Consider the following 14874-nt stretch of genomic DNA (forward strand, 5'->3'; position numbering starts at 1 on the left):
GTGTGGGTGGACTACCCCAACATCGTCCGGGTCGTGCCGGTGGGGGGCCACATCTACATCGACGACGGGCTCATCTCCCTAGTGGTGCAGAAGATCGGTGCGGACGCGCCTCCCGCCCTGACCGCGGCCTTCCGTCTGCGTGTCTCCTCCGCCCTCCCCGGCCGCCCCTCCCCTGGCCGCGCGCCCTCCCCCACCCGTCCCGGGCAGACTCCCGCGCTCACCCCGGCTGGGGCAGGACTTGCGGGTTAGCCTCGGTCTGGTGGTGGTTCGCTGCGGGGCCCAGAGCCAAGGGCAGACGGGCGGCTAGGACGTGGCTCCTGCTCTCTCGGGGGTCCAAGCCCCATGCTCCTTCTGCTGGGATCCTGCCCGGTCTCACCCCTGAGCAGCTGGCCCTTCCCACGCCCGCAGATCCAGAGGGACTGGTGACCCAAGTGGAGAACGGCGGCGTCCTCGGCAGCCGGAAGGGCGTGAACTTGCCAGGGGCCCAGGTGGACCTGCCCGGGCTGTCCGAGCAAGACGAGCGGGACCTGCGTTTCGGGGTGGAGAACGGAGTGGACATCGTCTTTGCCTCCTTCGTGCGGAAAGCCAGCGATGTGGTTGCCGTCCGGGCTGCTCTGGGGCCCGAGGGACAGGGCATCAAGGTCATCAGCAAAATCGAGAACCACGAAGGCGTGAAGAAGTGAGGCTCGGTCTTTGGTCCCGTCAGGCCCCAGAACCATTTCCCATTGCCCCTCTTCTCCTGCCTTCCTCTCCCTGGCATCTCCTGGGTCTGCCCCAGCCCTGATCCTCCCAACCCCCAGGTTCGATGAAATCCTGGAGGTGAGCGATGGCATCATGGTGGCACGGGGAGACCTGGGCATCGAGATACCCGCAGAGAAGGTTTTCCTGGCTCAGAAGATGATGATTGGCCGCTGCAACTTGGCCGGCAAGCCTGTTGTCTGTGCCACACAGGTCTGGAGTGAGCCCCAGGGGCTGGGTGCTGTGTGAGTCAGTACCCACACCTTAGGTCTGTAGCACATTTTGCTGTCCAGTGTTTGCTCATCAAACAACAAAGCCAGGTAGACTACTGTGACTCCTGTTTTCAGATGAAGACACTGAACTGCCAGGATCCACAGCTTGTGACTATGACCCTAGTTTTCGGGCATGCTGAAAAATGAATATCAGAGAAGTAGCTAGGGCAGGGTCCCCAATCAGAGTGTGACTCCTACAGTACCGATGTCCATGGTGTCTCTTAGATGCTGGAGAGCATGGTCACCAAGCCCCGGCCAACAAGGGCAGAGACAAGTGATGTGGCCAATGCTGTGCTGGACGGGGCAGACTGCATCATGCTGTCAGGGGAGACCGCCAAGGGCAACTTCCCCGTGGAAGCTGTAAAGATGCAGCATGCGGTAGGAGTTCAGAATGAAAGGCAGATGGGTCAGGGAACCACGCCCCTTCCGGACCCCATGGCCATGCCTAGTCTGACATCCTGACGCCTGCAGATTGCCAGGGAGGCAGAGGCCGCAGTATACCACCGGCAGCTGTTTGAGGAGCTACGTCGGGCAGCGCCATTGAGCCGTGATCCCACAGAGGTCACTGCCATAGGCGCTGTGGAGGCTGCCTTCAAGTGCTGTGCTGCTGCCATCATCGTGTTGACCACAACTGGCCGGTGAGGGGGTGACTGGAAATGCACAGACTGCGTTTTGCATCAGGGGTGGACTGGGATAGGCCACAGGCCTGGGTTTAGTCTGGTCACCAGAAATGAATGTCGCTCTGGTACAAGAGGAGAGGTAGCTGTGAGAGCTGGCGGCCAGGAGAGGCAAATTGTGCCAGTGAGCTCCAGGGACCTGAAAGTGGACAATGGTATCCCTGGGCACATTGGCTTCAAAGCCAGTTGGGATCCTAGGTCTCAGAGGCAAGACCACTCAGCCCCCAAAGCCTTACTATGCGGAGGTATTGCAGAAGGGCCCAACAGGTCTGAGTTCGAGTCTTTGCTCTGACCCTTAGCTACCTCTGTCTTCTCATGTTTATGGCAAGTTAGTCATTTGTTCCACATGGGGTTGTAAGGATTAACAGGAGACATTAAGTACTATATGTAAATTAAGCACTATATAAATATGCATTCTCAAAAGAGTTTTATGTTTCTTTTTCTTTTTCTTTTTTTTGAGTCAGAGTCTCACACTGTCGCCTAAACTGGAGTGCTGTGACATGATCATGGCTACTGCAGCCTTGACCTGCTTGGCTCAGGCGATCCTTCCACCTCAGCTTTCCAAGTAGGCAGAATTACAGGTGCACCACAGTGCCTGGCTAATTTTTAAATTTTTATTGTAGAGATGAGGTTTCACCAAGTTGCCCGGGCTGGTCTCAAACCCCTGGGTTCAGGGCAATCCTCTCACCTCTGCCTCCCAAAGTACTGGGATTACAGGCATGAGCAACTGCAGCCAGCAGTTTGTTTCTTTCTTTTTTTTTTTTTTGAGTTGGAGTCACTCCATCGCCCAGACTGGAGTGCAGTGGCCACTCCCAGCCACCGCAGCCTCGACCTGCTGGGCTCCGGCGATCCTTCCGACTCAGTCTTCCAAGTAGCTGAAACTACAGGCACGTGGTACCACACCTGGCTGATTTTTTGATTTATTGTAGAGATGAGGTCTCGCCAAGTTTCCCAGGCGGGTCTCGAACCCACCGGCTCAGGCAATCCACTCACCTCAGCCTCCAAAAGCGCTGGGATTACAGGCTGAGCCACCAAGCCCGGCTAACAGCAGTTTGTTTCTTAAGGAGGTTTCTCATTATTATCTCATTTAATATATCCTTATTATCTCACATCTTCCTTGTGTGGTAGGAAGGGCAGGCATTCTTATACTCATTTTACAGATGAGAATAACCAAGGCCCAGAGACTTACCCATGGTCACACAGCTCACTGGAACCAGAACCCAAACTCTTGTTTCCTGGTTCACTACCCTTTCACTGTTCTGAGCTAACTTTCTCTGCCTCCTCCAGCTCAGCCCAGCTTCTATCTCGGTACCGACCTCGGGCTGCAGTCATTGCTGTCACCCGTTCTGCCCAGGCTGCCCGCCAGGCCCACCTATGCCGAGGAGTCTTCCCCTTGCTCTACCGTGAACCTCCAGAGGCTATCTGGGCAGACGATGTGGATCGCCGGGTGCAATTTGGCATTGAAAGTGGTAAGCAGGTGGGAGGGGCACACCTCATCAACAAGGGTAACTGCATGATCAAAATGTGTAGACCTAACCCTGAATTGTACCTTGTATCTTTATAATAAGAATAAAAAATAAATAAAATAAAATAAAGTGGTAAGCTGGTCAGGTGCAGTGGCTCAGGCTGTAATCCCAGCACTTTGAGAGGCTGAGGCGAGAGGATTGCCTGAGCCCAGGGTTTCAAGACCAGTCTGGGCAACTTGGTGAGACCTTGTCTCTACAATAAATCAAAAAATAAGCCAGGCATGGTAGCACATGCCTGTAGTTCCAGCTACTTGGAAGACTGAGTCAGAAGAATCACCTGAGCCCAGCAAGTCGAGGCTGTGACCTATGAACATGTCACTGCACTCCAGCCTGGGCAACAAAGTGAGACTCCGACTCAAAAAAAAAAAAAACGAAAGTGGTAAGCTAAGACCTGGTGCAATGGCTCATACCTATAATCCTAGCATTTTGGGAGGCTGAGGTGAGAGGAATACCTGAGCCCACAGGTTTGAGGCCAGCCTGGGCAACTTGGCGAGATCTCTACAATAAATCAAAAAAATTAGCTACTTGGAAGTCTGAGGTAGAAGGATCTCCTGAGCCCATAAAGTCGAGGCTGCAGTGGCTGTGAGCGTGCCACTGCACTCCAGCCTGGGCAACAGAGACTCTGACACACACATACACACACACATCAAAAAAAGTGGTAAGCTACCCAGACCTTCCTCCTGATCCACCTCTGCCATTTGGAGCAGGAGTTCCCCAACCTAGCTCCTCCCACACTTGAAAGACCCTGCCTCTCTCCTCTGGTCCCAGATTTTCCCTGGGAGATTCATTAAAACTGAGAGGTATCAGTCTGGCGTGTGATCATGCCCTACTTCTTCCTGTCAGCATAGCCACATGGGTGGACAGCCTCGCTACTTAGCAACACACTCTATCCCAGCCCACCAACACACCTGCAGTTAAGTATGCTGCAGTGGTCGCATTCCCTGTGGTGCTACCTGCGGGAAGCAGTTTGCTGCAGGTGCCTCCTTTCCTGCAGGGTAGACTTGAGGTGGTGGAGGGTAGCGGCTGGTTCTTATTACAAGGCTGGCCTGGTCCCTCAATGAGTATCCTTTCTCTCCCCCAGGAAAGCTCCGTGGCTTCCTCCGTGTTGGGGACCTGGTGATTGTGGTGACAGGCTGGCGACCTGGCTCTGGCTATACCAACATCATGCGGGTGCTGAGCGTATCCTGAGATGTACCCCCCAACACAGCCTGTCTCTGCACCCCTTCCTTCCCTCCCCACTCTACTTCCTCCACCCTCCAAGGTCCCAGCTCTGAGTCCTCTCTTCTTTCCTCCCAACCCTCCCTATCTGAGACCACATCTGCCACCTAGCCCCATTCCAGGGTGCTCCTATCCCCTCTGTTTCACACAGGCCCTGAAAGTCTGTGTTTAATTACACAGTGACCACCTGACAGCACCGATTGTACATTCCCTGCATCCAATCCTCTCAGCCAGCTCTAAGATGCCCTGAGCCTTTAATCCCAGTTTGACTGGTTAATTCCATAACCCTGGGGGTGGGAGAGAGGGGGGACAAGGCAATCTTGTCCACAGTCTCCACAGAATTATTATTTTAAAAATACATTATATCCATGCAGTCTGACATTCTCATATGTGGTCCTTATAATAACCTGGGTGTCTCCTGCTAAGACAGGCGACTCCTTCATGATGACTTACATTGGCATCACAGCACCATGCTTTGGGGGAAACTGGGGTAGATGGACGCTGGGGAGGAGTGAGGCTGAGCATACTTTTGTCACTGTCTTCACAGTCTCCATGCTGGGCACACAGACTGTTTGTTCTCCAGGCTGTCCTCATGCCTTGCTGGGTCAAATGCCCTGATGCCCCCTCCTGCCCCAGAAATTCCTTCATACCCACTTTGTTCCCACACACAAACCAGGAGCCAAAATGAGTGTCTCTATTTTCTTTTTAAACCCAGCTGTTTGGAAGCAATTATAAAACTTCTCCCACACACCAAGAGCCCCAGAACTCCTCCCCCGGCAGGAAAGGAGACTTGAGGTCCTGGCCCCACTTTCTTCAGTGCTGTAGAGTTGGAGCTGGGACAGAGTGGGTGTGGTGAAGGATGTCTCTTGTCCCTGAGAAGGCAGAGGTGCTGGCTGGCCTGCCCTTTCCCAGGCTTGGAAACCTCGGGCCTTCCCCTTCCACCCACACCAACAGCAAACTCAAAAGAAAAAACCCTAAAGGTAAAAGCAGCGTTCCTCCCTTCTCAGTGGCCCCTCCTGCCCCTACCTAATGGGGTAAGGGTTCAAGTATTGCTGCTGATGGATTTGGGCAAGGACCACAGGGGCTAGCACGGAGGGGCCCTGCCTCCTCCTGCTTCTCCTATCTCCCTACCAGGAAGGGAGGGATGATGAAAGTAATGGGTGAACGAATGAACTGATAGCAAACAAATTAGCAAATGATAAATAAATACAATTAATAAATTACTGAATGAATAAATACAAGGAAAGAAAAATGTGTCACATAAGGATTCAGCCATTTGCCCCTCCCCCAGCTGGGGTGGAGAATCTAGGCTGGCACACTAAGTAAGGAGGTGCCATCTATCCCTTAACTTTAAGGAGGTACCACTGGGGTAGGGGGCACAGGAAAGAGGCAGCTCTCCATTTATAAAAAGACAGTTCTACCACAAGACAGAGACTGCAGGGAACTTGGCAGAAGTGTTACCACTTGGAGGGTATAGACAGGATGGCAGTGACAAGGTAAAGGTGGATGCCCACACTCAGGACCTAGGACATTTGTTGGCAGCAATGGGGGCACAGGTGATTGACAGTGCCTGGCTACACTAGGGGGACAGGAAGATACCCACGCTGGGCAGAACTTGTAGGATCATTGGCAGGGAAACAGAGATGGCTAGTTACTTGGCAGTGATGGCAGTGGCAAGTACTTGTGCTTAGTAAAGGTGGGGTCATGGGCCCGGGCCTGCACCTGGCAGGACCATGGCCAGGGGAATACCCTCATCAGAGGGCACTGAGTCACTTCTACTTGGCAGTGGAGACAGCACTGGTTTGGTATCTTGAACATGGTAGGCGCTCAGTATGTACGATGGATGGGTGAATGGATTAGGTTGTTAGGCTACAGGGTGCTTGAACTGAGGACACAGAGATCATCTTCGTGGCAGTAAAGGGAAACATTCCCAAAGGGCAATGTTTCAGGTCCCCATGGTCTTCCCCAAGAGGCATATGCCCTCAGGTACACACTACTGCACCCCAAGAACTAAGGCTGGGTGTATCCAAGGATTCACATGTTGGCAGACAGCTGGGGGCCTCGGGGGGTGGCTGGCTCAGGCACTGGTGGCCTGGGGGGTTGTGCTGTCCCTGGAGGCTTGACCAGGAGCCCTGAGGGGGGCAGGCGCTCACTTCCTGAGCCCTTACGCCTAGGAGAGCCTTCGCCTGTTGCCCGCTGTGGCAGAGAGGGTTGGGAGGCTGACAGTGGGCGGCCCCGAGGTCCTAACCGCCGTCCACCTCCTCCTCCTCCTGGAGGGGGGCCCAGCAGGGATACCTGGGAGCGCCCGGCCCGGGACAGGCTGGCGTGAAGGGTTCGGGCGGGGGGGGCAGGCAGGCGGGAGGTGGATGCCCATGGCCCCCGGGCCAGCAGAGGGCCGGCTCGAACTGGCACCAGTGGGGAGGCTGGGGAGCCTGTTGAGCGTCGAGCGGAGCGAGCAAGGAGGGTGGCTGGAGAGTCGGGAGAGAGGGGCAGAGGGCCACGCTGGTGAGTCAGGGCAATGGCCACATTGGAGGTCACGGCCGCTGTCTGCAGGGGCGCATGTACCAGTGGCTCCCACAGTACTGGCTTTCCACTTAGCCGAGCTCCTGTGCCCGGGGCCAGGCCCCGAACACCTCGAGCCATGTCCCTGTCATGTTGTACCAGGTGCTGTTCCATGATGCCACCACTGCTGCCCGGACTTGGCTCCGAGCGCTTCCGCTGCAGTATGGAATTCTTCTTGCCTAGAAGTCATCCCAAGAGGGAGAAGGTAGGGATAGGGAAGGAATCCAAGATGAAAGTTGGTTATCAAAGAGAGTGAGGGTACAGGGATGGGGTCAAGAGGTGGGGATGGGGTTGAGGACAGGGCATGGGAGTCAGGAATATAGAGTTGGGGCTATGGGGACTAGGGATTGGGAGATGGGGTTGGAGGAAGTGAGTTTGTATCAGAGGGACTGGTACTCAGGGGAGGAGGACTCAGGACATGGGGACTTGGAGAGACATCTCCTGGGAGGACAGGCTGAAGGGATAAGGACAGTAAGTCACAGTGTTGAAAGACCTGATGGGGCCATTTTTGGGGAATGATGGGGTCATTTGTTGGGACTGGATGTGAAACTAAACACTAGAGCCTGGGCTCTTTGCTGTAGGGATGGGGTGAGGTCACAGCCTGGACCCAGAAGAGATAGGGTGGACAGGCCTCACCAATGCGGCGCAGTCGATCCATGGCCACAGTCTCAAAGGCCCGGCGCATCATGGGAAACTCCTCGAGCACAGCATTGAAATGGTCCACACTTAGTGAGTAGAGGCGGCAGTAGGTGTCAGCCCGCACACTGGCCGTGCGCCGGCCCCGTGTCAGCAGGCAGATCTCTGCAGAGTGGGGAGGAAGCTTCAGAGCCCCTGTCCACAGCACTCTCTCACTGGGCCTGCAGCAGCTGACCCAGCTTCCTCAGGCCCCTCCCCAGACTACTGATTACCCCCTGCCTCAGGTCCTCTAAATGCCACGAGCATTGTCTCTGCCCAGACCCACACTATTCCTAGATTACTGTTCCCTGTCCTTCTCACTTTCTCCAAACTAAAGCTGACAAACAGGCAGGTCTTGTTGGCCCCCAGACTCCCAGTTATTCTATTCCACTTTAAGTCCCACCTCACTGCTCTGTCCCGAATAGACCTAGGGCAGCTCACTCTGCATACCCTCCCCTCCCAGTCCCTCGGATGAACACCAAGGGCAACCCTAAAGGAGAAAAGCAATGTCAAAAGGCAAAGTGCAAGGTGATGGGGATACTGGAGGGTGGTGGGTGGTTTGGAGACCGAGAGACTATATGAGCCTTCATTCACTTTGGGCAGTGACTGGCAGAGGTTGGGTCCCCAAATCACACCACTAGGCAGTTCCACACAGCTCATGCCCCTGGGACAGCCCTACTTTACTCCTTCTTTCCCTATCTCAAAAGTCTTTGGATTTCACTGATTAAGGTCTCTAAAAGGCTTCTAGGCCCAGTGGTTGGCAACCAGGCTGTGCCTTGGGCTCTCTGGAGCAACTTTTTAAAAAATACAGAGCTCCAGGCTCCATGTCCAGAGATTCTCACTGAGTAGGCCTGGGGAGGGCTGGAACTCTGTAATTCTGCAGCACAGCCAGGCGGGGACCCAAATCCAGGGGAGCAGTTGCCCTTTCTGACCTCTGATTGTGACCCCCCACACACCCTCCCTGAGGCCCACTGACCCCCAAAGTAGGATCCATCGGTGAGGCGGGTGTCCCGGGCACCGCGCGCCAGCACACTGAGCAGCCCATGTTGGATGAAGTACATCTTCCTGCCCACGGAGCCCTCACGCACCACAAGGTCCCCCGGCTGGAAGACCTCAAAGCGCAGCTTGGTGAGCACCGCAGTGACGAAGCTGGGGTCAGCATGGGCGAACAGCGGCATGTGGGCCACTAGGCCTCGACAGGTGAAGTTAATGATCTCCTGGATGGGGGAGGGGCTGGTCAGGCGGGCTGTGCCCCTGCCCTGAGATGCTCCCACTGAGCTCATCTGTCTCCAGAAACCCGTCCCCTGGGATCATATTCTGACAAAGGATGGGGTTTCATCAGTGGGACCGGGACTATCCCTAAGCTCCTTCAGATCATTCTTATGAGCCCTTGTGGGACAATACCCCAAAACAGAGATCCCTACAGTCCCTCCTCATTTATACTTCCCCCCACAAGGCTTTCAAGAAAGACCCTAGTCCCTGAAAGTCCCCCACATACCTGGCCTCACTCTCTACAGGAACACCTGCTGACCAACAGCCTCCATCCCCAGACGGCACCCTTGGAAGCCCAGGCCCTTGAAGAGCCCCCCTTCAGGGCCCACCCCAGTCCCACCTCCCGAAGTGGTTCGCTCAGTTCGCCCAGAATGCTTTCCTCGTCGAACATCTTGCCCTGGTAGCGGTGCTCATAGTACTCATGGATGCGCTGCCGCGTGTCAGCTGGCAGTTTGTGGAAGGACATGTACTGCTCCACCTGCTTGTACTGGAGGCCGACCCAGGGCCAGCGGGCAAGAGGACACAGAGAGAGATTTAGGGCCAGAACAATGGTCACAGGTCACAGACACAGGTCAAACCCAGAGGGAGGAAACACGGAACGAGACAAGGATGCACAGGGCCACAGAGGATGTAAGGGTAATGGTGGATACAGGGGAGACGCATAGCACAGTTAGGGGAAAACACAGACATGGACAGAGGAGGGGCCAAGCACGGGTACATAGGAACACAAGGAAAAGGCACACAGGGCATGGGACAAATGAACATAGAATAGGAAAGGACACAGAGACCCAACAGAGGCACACATCAAAATGGGCCTCAAGGCAAACTACACAGTGTCCAGCACCCCTCCATGCCCACCCTTCCCTCTCCTGTCCCTGCTGACCTTCTCCTGGTACTGGCGCCGGGAAGAATCCAGGGACTGGATGAGGGCAGTGGCATGGCCGATGAACATGGCATAGCATGTGGCACCCACGATCATGCTGAGCATAGTGAGCCAGACGTCGGGCATGCCTATGGGGGCCTGCTGCCCGTAGCCAATGCACAGCATGTGGCTCATGGCCTTGAACAGCGCATGAGAATACTGGCGGTCCCACGAGTGGTTCTGGGGGGCAGAGGGTATTGCAGAGCTGGGCGTGGGCCCCTCAAGCCTCAATCTCCTGCCCCTTTTCTTTCTCTCTCTCTCTTTCAGTCCCTCTATCTGCCTCCTTCTACTCAGACCTTCCTCCTAGCAGGCACACATAAGTTTGATTCTGGGGGTCCTGAGGCAAACGGGTCCTCTCTTATAGCTTGGGGGCCTCAGCTTCTGCCTAGGTCCCCTTCCCTGCCTGCTCCCTCCAACACACAAACACTTCTTCTGGGTCTCTCTCCCCTCCCTCTCCTCCCTCCTCCCCACCTCCTCACCCCTGTTTTCTCTCTTGATCCTCCCTGTGGTCATCCCTGCCACTCAGGCAGAAGAGCCCTTAGAAGGCCCAGGAGAGGCAGAGCTGTGGGGACTTCTCACCACCATGTGGTTGATGGAGACCCAGCAGTCGGAAGGGAAGTCCTGCAACATGGGGACCAGGAACTGCAGACAGCCGTCCCAGTGACATAGCAGCAGCATCATCCCAATGAGGTTGAAGATGCGAACCACAGCACTGGCCAGGTCATAGGTCATGTGAAAGATCTGAGGAGTCCGAGGAGGAGCTGCTGTGGACAGGAACCCCTCCCTGCTGGTCTTCCTCCACACCCAGCCTTGCAAATTCTCTCTGAATTTCTCCCTAGCCCCAGCCCCCATGAATGTAAAACTACGGCTATCATTCATTTGTGTAGAGTTCTACAGCACACACGTATAGCTAATACAAAGTAGGTTGTGTTATTATTCTTATAGCTAGAGAAACTGAAGCTAATCATGTGCTTAGAACCACACAGTAAGTGTCACAGAGACAAACAAGTCTACTACACAAGCTGCTCAGGTGCAGCCTGGAAAAGGGGAAAGAGCGCATTTCATAGTGTAATGTCCCCAAGGCATTGGCATAGGATTCATGACAGCAACCCTCTTCCCCTCCAAAAATAGTAACGATAAGGGCTAATTTACTGAGAACTTACTACATGGTAAGTTCTACATGTGCTACATGTGCCAGACACCTTTCTAAGTGCTTTACATGTTTTAACTTAATCCTTACAACCTTATCATAGGCAGGTGCATTTAACATTCTCTTCTGCAGACACAGAAACCAAGTCTCATGTAGTAAAATAATGAAACTGGGATCTGACCACAGGCAATGAGATTACAGAGCCTACAACCTGAAGCACTCAACTCTGCTGCCCTGAAGCTGAAGCCCAGCCTCTTCTGCACCCATCTTCCACTCAGCGGCCGACTAACTCTAAAGTGTTGTCCGGCAGCTGAGCTCCACCCTCTGGCACTGCCACCCCAGGCCCCATTCCCAGAACCCTCCTTCTGTCCCCGCGTCTCCTCGCCCACTTTGGAGAGCGCTCTCCCACGGAAGCCCCGTCCACCTGCCCCACCCCCAGCACCGTCCCTGCGGAGTCTGCGAGCCCCCCTGCCCACCCCCCCGCCCCACCTCCTCCCACTGGTGTATGTAGCGGATGAGGCGGGAGAGGCGGAGCAGCCGCAGCAGGCTGAGGATCTTGGTGAAGCGGACGATGCGCAGGGCCCGCGCTGTTTTGTAGACCTCAGCATCCAGCCGTGGCTCCAGCTCCACCACCAGGAAGATGTAATCCACCGGGATAGAGGAGATGAGGTCCACCAGGAACCAGGTGCGCAGGTAGCGCGTGCGGATCGCCCGCGGTGCCAGCAGGATCTCCGCACCCTCCTCCACCACGATGCCTGTGCGGAAGTTGAGCACCAGATCCAGCAGGAAGAAAGTGTCAGACAGCACGTTGAAGACGATCCAGGGAGGGGAGTTCTCCTCCTTGAAGAAGGTAATGCCTACGGGCAGTACGATGAGGTTTCCCACCATCAGCAGCAGCATGATCAGGTCCCAGTAAAACCTAAAGTGGGAGTGGGATGGGGAGTAAGGCCATGATGCTATTTCTCCAGCCATCAGATGGACAGAAGACAGTCTGGTATGGCCAAGAACGGGCAAGGATACAGACCAATGGAATGACCTCTTACAGCTGGTGGGAGCATAAACTGGGACCACCGTTTGGGAAAATAGTTTAGCAAAGTTAGACATTTGCATTCCCTGCAACCCAGCAGTTCTGTTCCTAACATACTTAGGAATGGAACATGCCAACATACCCAGGGAAACCTGTGCTCCAGGAGATATTTACAGGAGTGTTTAGAGTGGCATTAAATTTGGGAACAACCCAAATGTCCATCCATAGAAAAATGTCGATAAATAAGCGAAGTAGGTAAATATACTGTGATATCTTTATGGCCTGGAATACTATACAGCTATACAGCACTATGCATACTATACAGGAACTCACCCAACTACAGGTATATTTAGCAGTGTGGATGGATCCCACAAGTTCAATGTTGAGCAAAAGAAGCAAGAAACATAAGGATACATTTAGATGATTTCACTTATACAAAGCTCAAAAGCAGGCAAAACTGAAATACATTGTTTCAGGATTCATACAAAAGTCATGAAACAATCTTAAAGAGTATAGAGATGAATACCATGAAAGTTAGCACAGTGAGTTTGGAAAGAAATGTGAGAACCCTAGGCGGGGGCTTCTATAGTAATAGGAATGTAGGATCTCTTGACCCAGAGAGTTGTTAAGTCTGTTTTAGAATTACTCTGCATGCATATCCATCCTACTATATATGCTCTCTCTCACCATTACTAAATATTTTAGAAGTTGTAAAAAAAAAAAAAAAGCTGAAGTACCCTGTGCTATCTCACAGGGTTGTTGAAAACATTTACACCGAGACAATAGAGGTGACAGTGTGCCGTACAAGCACTACTTGGTGCTGTGACTCACCCACCCTTTATCCCCAGATTTCCAAAAGGTTGCTGCTTCTCCCATCTCCAGCCCTCCATCCATTCCAGGCTAGGACCTGATGCCCTCCCCAGCCTTCCTTACCTAATTTCTCCTCCCCATCATAGTTGGGCCCAGGGCTCTTTTTCCTCTGCTGGGATGGGCTCATCCATGTCCCAGGGTGGAGTGGTCTATCCTGCCTCCCTCTGAACTGAGCTCTCCAGGGATGCCCCGCCCCCACCCAGCATTGCAGACAAGGCTGCACATACAGAGAAGCTCCACCGGAGATCATGAGGCAGCAAGGCTTGAGCTCTGCACGCCTCTCCTCCTCTGCCCTCCCTGTGCCCAATGGGACTCTGGCTGAGCCCAGGCAAGGGCACGGGCAGGGGAGAGCTACACTGCTGTGGCAGACGTTGTGGAAAGAAGAGGTCAGAAAGGAACTAGTGGGAAGCCCTCATTCAGAGAACATCACAGGATAATCTCAGTGACTCAATTACCCATGGTGGTTTTAATTCTAGGACACACCTAATCCCAGCATCAACACAGGACCCAGCCCCTTCTGACTCTGAGGGCAAAATCAGTTTTTTCAGCCCTTGAAAGAAGCTTAGTGGTTCTCAAGAGACCGCCGAGAAGCCCCTCAGACTGTGCGCTTTCGATCAACAACAAACCCTCGACCCCCTCTTCTTTTTTCTCCTGGGCTGCTGAAGAGAATACTGTACAGTGAGATACTGGCAGAGAGGAGGGAAAGAGGGTTTGCCTAGTCCTAAGAGCATCTTCACAGCCTGACTCACAGGCGGTCACAAGCCCAGTGGGTGATGAAGCAGAGAGAACGGAGAAGAAGCACAATTACAAAGAGGATACTGGCTTCTGGGGATACATCTGAGGGTGAACTGGGGGAGGGGAAGGAGAGTAGAAATGTGCACCGGTTGGGTGGGAATGAGGCAGTAAGAAAGACAGGAATGGCAGGAACAATGGAAGAGAGACCTTTAGGGAGTGTGTATGTCTGTGGATTCAAGATAATGTCTGGGGCTCCAACTGTGGTTCCAGGCTCCAGATTCACACCTCATCCTCTCCGCTTCTTTCATGCCCCAGGTTAGGTGCTTTGCACACATCCCTGCCTCGTCCAAAAGCTGTCCTTCATCTCCCCCAAGGACAGGGCTGCTCTCCTCCCCTAGCGACCTTGATGAAGAGGTACAGCCTGATGGGGACGGTGAAATGGCCCCTCCCCCATCCTCTGTCTCTTCTCGGTGGGAGTCACCTGGGCGGTGGTCGTGCCCCTGTTCCTGTGCCTCAATCGCACTTTGTCCCGGCCCTGCCCCGCCGCACCAGTCTTCAGCACTAGGGACAGCGACCAGAGCCGAGGTCTGAGTCCCCCCAACCCCCACCAGCGTCCCTATCTTTCCCAGTAGCCTGTCCTGCTGAACTAGGCAGGTGCGGGGAGTGGGGGTGGGGGTCAGGGAGACAGCGGAGCTCGGCTGACCCCGCGTCTGGGGATATGATATCATTCCCCAGACCTCCAGCAAGCAGGACTGGAGGAGACAGGGGTCCCAAACTCCGGCAGTCCCTGTGGTCCAGATGGGGGGCCGGGTTCTTGAAATGGGAAATCCCTGATGTCTGCTTGCCCCTTGCGGCGCCCCCAGCCTGACGAGTCACGGAGGACCTCCGGTCGGGGATACCCCGCCCAGGAATTCCCAGGCTAGGTTGGGGGAGGTGACTCTCCCTCCCCACCAGGGGACCCCTGGGCCGGAAATGAAGTGACCGTGGAGGGTGGGGCGAGCCCGATCGCCGTGTCGCCGCCCGCGAGGGTGGGATTGGTGTCCCCCGCCCTCCCAGCCGGGCCCCCAATACCGGAAGTCGCTGTAGGGGTGGATGATCCAGGCCCCCGCTGACTTCACCCGCTCCTGCTCGATTTCCACTGCCTTGTGGCTGCCGAACACCCGAAGGGAGAACTTGTTGACCGTGGGCTGGAGCAGCGTTCCCAGCTGCCTCCTCTTAGGCTCAGGCCCG

General features: G+C 54.6%; 2 protein-coding genes across 2 annotated transcripts in view; one reads left to right on the plus strand and one right to left on the minus strand.

Moving 5' to 3' along the window:
* Nucleotides 1–4472, plus strand: part of PKLR (pyruvate kinase, liver and RBC) — an 11597-nt gene extending 7125 nt beyond the window's left edge. The window contains exons 5-11 of the mRNA XM_021713475.1: nt 1–97; nt 409–679; nt 801–951; nt 1236–1388; nt 1482–1648; nt 2975–3156; nt 4295–4472. Of these exons, the coding sequence (XP_021569150.1) occupies nt 1–97; nt 409–679; nt 801–951; nt 1236–1388; nt 1482–1648; nt 2975–3156; nt 4295–4401 (1128 nt within the window). The 3' untranslated portion in view covers nt 4402–4472. The remainder of the gene's footprint in view (nt 98–408; nt 680–800; nt 952–1235; nt 1389–1481; nt 1649–2974; nt 3157–4294) is intronic.
* A 644-nt stretch (nt 4473–5116) lies between these two features.
* On the minus strand, nt 5117–14867 carry HCN3 (hyperpolarization activated cyclic nucleotide gated potassium channel 3). Its single transcript, XM_008060249.1, has 8 exons — nt 14716–14867; nt 11502–11931; nt 10442–10603; nt 9824–10042; nt 9281–9427; nt 8645–8885; nt 7630–7794; nt 5117–7172 (listed from the first exon to the last, which is right to left on the minus strand). Exons 2-8 carry the CDS (start codon nt 11910–11912, stop codon nt 6466–6468), a joined length of 2052 nt encoding a protein of 683 aa, XP_008058440.1. The 5' UTR covers nt 11913–11931; nt 14716–14867; the 3' UTR covers nt 5117–6465.
* Nucleotides 14868–14874: the final 7 nt, after the last annotated feature.

This window comes from Carlito syrichta, unplaced genomic scaffold, assembly GCF_000164805.1.
Source record: "Carlito syrichta isolate Samal-C Ts95f unplaced genomic scaffold, Tarsius_syrichta-2.0.1 Scaffold304568, whole genome shotgun sequence".
NCBI lineage: Eukaryota > Metazoa > Chordata > Mammalia > Primates > Tarsiidae > Carlito > Carlito syrichta.

Coding starts and splice junctions, on each gene's coding strand:
- HCN3 (XM_008060249.1), bottom strand. CDS start 11,912: ATGCTGCTGCTGATGGTGGGAAACCTCATCGTACTGCCCGTAGGCATT. Junction 9,428..9,823: donor GGCGCCAGTACCAGGAGAAG/GTCAGCAGGGAC, acceptor GTCGGCCTCCAG/TACAAGCAGGTGGAGCAGTA. Junction 7,795..8,644: donor CGATGGATCCTACTTTGGGG/GTCAGTGGGCCT, acceptor CCCACTCTGCAG/AGATCTGCCTGCTGACACGG.